The sequence below is a fragment of the Priapulus caudatus genome, unplaced genomic scaffold (assembly GCF_000485595.1).
Source record: "Priapulus caudatus unplaced genomic scaffold, Priapulus_caudatus-5.0.1 Scaffold354, whole genome shotgun sequence".
NCBI lineage: Eukaryota > Metazoa > Priapulida > Priapulimorpha > Priapulimorphida > Priapulidae > Priapulus > Priapulus caudatus.
In genome coordinates this window covers 170,777-174,982 of record NW_014577415.1, presented here as the reverse complement: position 1 = coordinate 174,982, position 4,206 = coordinate 170,777, and the positions used below count along the sequence as shown (strand labels likewise).

The following is a 4,206-nucleotide window of genomic DNA, read 5'->3' as shown; positions in this document are numbered from 1 at the left end:
GCACGATGGAGATTTTGCAAGTTGATTACAAGCTAAAATGGAGCGACCTGAGGTGAAAATTCTTGGCAAATTTTCCAACACTTTTATTTTTTCGGCTTGGGGAGGGGGCGCTCGGGGGGATATCGTTTCGAACCCCCGCGAACCCCCCCCCTGACTACGGGCCTTTGGTGATACGATTAATGCATGCAGCCAGTATTTCCTATTTGGATGACAGCGATGCCATGTTTAGTAGGATGTATGTAATTCGAATTTTATGATAGTATTGTGAGACGCTCAGTCGCGAGGCATAAATTATCAGTCTTGTGTTTAATTTTGAAATGAATCAATGAACACACTATCTTTATCACTAGATAACTGTGACATATATGTGTAGATTATGTGCATGTAAATGCATGCATGTTGCTTTGCCACACGCGCTTGTTGTGCGTGTTCGTTATTGCTGTGTGTTGCTGGCGTGTTGCTGATTGTTGCCTGCTTATTGCTGGTTGTTGCTGGCTCTGTTGCTGCTTGTGGCCTGGTTGTTGCCTGGTTGTTGATGGTTGTTGTGCGTTGTTTGCTGGTTGTTGCTGCTGCTGCTGGTTGTCTGTTGTTGCTGGTTGTTGCTGTTGTTGCCTGCTTGTTGCTGGTTGTTGCTGCGTGTTGCGATTGCTTGCTACTTGTGCATCGCTGCGTGTGCGCGTGTATAACGAATTGCGTGCGTTTGCGCCATCGCGTGCTTGCTATTAATATACCAGCATACACACGATTGCCTCTCACAGCGAATAGCGGTGACCAATTGTGCAGTACAACACGACAGATTGTGATCCGATGTAACGCTGAACGTCACAGTCAAGTTAAAGAGCGCCGGCAAATGCTCGTTCGCAAAAAAATCTAGGTAAAAAATAATCAATAAATAAAACTTATTAGGGCAGCGCTTGTCGGTCTGTGTGTGTAGCGCCGTTATGGAGATCCTGCAGGTTTTTTTTTCGTTTCTTTCCTCTGCATCCTTGGCTTCTTCGCTGCGCCAATGTCTAGCGCGCAGAGGAATCAACATGAGTGTTCGGCCATCGTGTGTGTATGTGTCAACCCACGGCTGTCGATGCCTGAGCCAGGCAGCAGTACTAGGCCTGGGTTCGTGCGTGGTCAACCAACAACGGCTTGTCCGATGCTGTAGACAGCAGCAGCTACTAGGCCTGGGTTCGTGCGTTGGAAAGCAACTCAACGGATCATGCTTGAAGTAATTAAACGATAATACTAGTATTCCCCCCCCCCCCCCCCCCCCCCCCCCCCCCCCCCCCCCCCCGCAGCAAAGGGCGTGTGTGTTTGTGTGTGTGTGCGTGTGTGATATGTGTGCTGTGTGTGTGTGTGTGTGTGCGTGTGCGTGTGGCGTTGTGCGTGTGCGTGTGTTGTGTGCGCGCGTGTATGTGTGTTGTGTGTGTGTGTGTGTGTGTGGCGCGCGCAGCAGCGTGTGTGTGTGTGTGCGTGCGTGCGTGTGTGTGTATGTGTGTGTGTGTGTGTTGTGTGTGTGCGTGCGCCGCGCGTCGTGTGTGTATGTTGTCGTGGTGTGTGTGTGTGTGTGGTGTTGTGTGTGTGTGTGTTGTGCGTGCGATTGCGTGCGTGGCGTGTGCGTGGGTGTGTGTGTGGTTGTGTGGGCGTGGTGTGCGTGTGTGCGTGTGTAAGGTGTGCCTTGCTGAGTTGTGCGCTGCGTGTGTGCGTGGCGTGTGTGCTGCGTGTGGCATGTGCGGTGTGGCGCGTGCCTGTATGGTGTGCGGTGGCGTCGCGGCGTGTGCGTCCGTCCGCGCGTGTACGTATTCGTATATACACGTCGCGTATTTATTGCCGTGTACGTATACATTGTTCACACGAAATCTCAATTCAAGCGCACATAACTATACTGGTCCGAACATAAATCGCAGAACTGATGTTGCACCCCCAGGCGTGCCGTGTTCCGTGTTTCAGGATGGGGCCGTTTACTTGGGACAAGTCCAGCACGGGTCTTGTTCTCAGCTCATTCTTCTGGGGATACATGCTGACGCAGATTCCGGGCGGGTACATCTCCAGGGCTGTCGGCGGGACGCGTGTGTTTGGCTACGCTATGTTGATGTGTACCATACTGACGGCCCTGACGCCCGTGCTCGCACACGCGCACTACGGCCTGCTCGTGCTGGCGCGTATCTTGGAGGGAGCCTGTCAGGTATAGACCTGTACGCTGCATGTGACGCATGAATCACGGATCGTGCCATCCACATACGGGAATAACGAAACGACTTCATTTAATGACTGATTCAACCTGCCACATACGCACGCACGCACGCACGCACGCACGCACGCACGCCACGCACGCACGCACGCACGCGCGCACGCAACACATACATAGCACACTAACACACACACCACACACAACAACACACACACACACACCACACCACACACACACACAACAACACACCACACACACACAACACACACACACACATATATATATATATATATATATATCTTATATATGTACACTCACAGTCTCTTCATCTCTCCATCGGGGCACAATTAGGCATGTGCTCACAGTCTGAAGCGAATGTTGTAGTTAATCCTTTGGAGTTACACCGTTTTCACATTGAGAAGCAAGACATGTCCGACCTCCGAATGGATTATGATGTATACCATATCCTCACTCGTTATACGCTTAGTACACTTATAATTGGTGCCAATTGAGCCAGCGTCTAGTTTAGTTTCGTAGGTACGCTTAGGTAGGGGGTAGGTGTTGGTTAATGTCTTCATGATCTCCGCTAGACTGGGTGAGCAGTTGCTGCAGCATTTCGCCTCGCGTTAGTACCATTACAGCATTAGCTGCACAGGCAGGCACTCACTTGTGCGTGCGAATGAAACAACTATACCCACGTTTAACTGATCGTAAATGTTTGACGCTGACAACCTCTTTAGGGCGTCGTTTTTCCTGCGCAACATCATATCTGGTCGGAGTGGGCACCGCCGTTGGAACGAAGCATGCTAGTCGCGTATTCGTACGCCGGCAATCAAGCCGGAAACATTTTGGCATTACCCATGTCCGGATTACTCTGCGACTGGCTTGGCTGGGAATCCATATTCTTTTTCTTTGGTAAATCTGTAACGGCTTTTCGTTTATAGCAATTTAAGTTTTTATTTAAATTGTTTTAGCAATCGTTTATAGTCTGAATATTAGGTGTACGCGCGTGCAGTCAATCCTGTATATAAGGACAACGCAGGGGAAACCCTAAATTGGCCACTTATAGACATCTTTGCGTTCTACAGAGCTAGTTTATCGGCACAACTGCTACTCTGGGAAAATGCTAAAATTGACATTATTTTATAGACGAGCGTCTGTCCTATAAACATGTCTGCTCACTTATGTTTGACTTCATATAAATTTTCAATTTTTGTTGTTTAATCCGTTGACTGTCATGGTCGCAATATTTGTTGCGGCAATAGTTACACGCGTAAGAAATATCGGCCACCTCAAACGTTCCATCGGTTTCCTTTTTCACATCAAGATGGGATCCAGCCATGAAGCCTGCTCTAGCCCCGGGCGACAGTCTATGCCACCAGGGCTAAACGGTTGAGCTACCGCGATGTGCCTGGCTATTAGAATAGATAATTAAATATCATTCTATCATATTTATTATATCCCAAGGCGCGTGGCAACCAAACAATTCCTAATATTCACTGACTTATCCAGAAAAAACATATACGCGATAATAAATGATACGGTCTTATAATTTGCGGTTTTATTAATTTGTTTCATCATTGACGGTGGTATAGGTTTCAATGGATTTTGTATTTTAACAGGCATCATTGGGTTAATATGGTTCATATTTTGGATAATCTTTGCGTACGACACACCGGCCTGCCATCCGAGGATCTCTGAACGCGAGAAGAACTATATAGAACGTTCGCACTGTGGCCAATTGGAGCAATCTGGTGTAAGTGATTTTTTCTTTGAGTCGTGTTGGAGATACGGGTTGGCCAGGCATCCCCCAGTTCCTCTGTTCTCTCTGACTCTCTCAATCTCTCTTTCTCTCTCTCTCTCTCTCTCTATCTATCTATCTATCTATCTATCGATTGATCTCTATCTCTATCTCTCTTAATTCCCCTCTCTCCCGCCCCACTCTCTCTCTCGTTCTTTATCTATCTATCTATCTATCTATCTATCTATCTATCTATCTATCTATCTATCTATCTATCTCTCTCTCT

General features: G+C 48.0%; 1 protein-coding gene across 1 annotated transcript in view; it reads left to right on the top strand.

Moving 5' to 3' along the window:
- Window positions 1–5: 5 nt before the first annotated feature.
- The window catches only part of LOC106809431 (vesicular glutamate transporter 3-like), a 13,065-nt gene continuing 8,864 nt past the window's right edge, over window positions 6–4,206 (top strand). Inside the window, exons 1-4 of the mRNA XM_014812512.1 lie at window positions 6–52; window positions 1,939–2,173; window positions 2,920–3,094; window positions 3,802–3,935. Of these exons, the coding sequence (XP_014667998.1) occupies window positions 6–52; window positions 1,939–2,173; window positions 2,920–3,094; window positions 3,802–3,935 (591 nt within the window). The remainder of the gene's footprint in view (window positions 53–1,938; window positions 2,174–2,919; window positions 3,095–3,801; window positions 3,936–4,206) is intronic.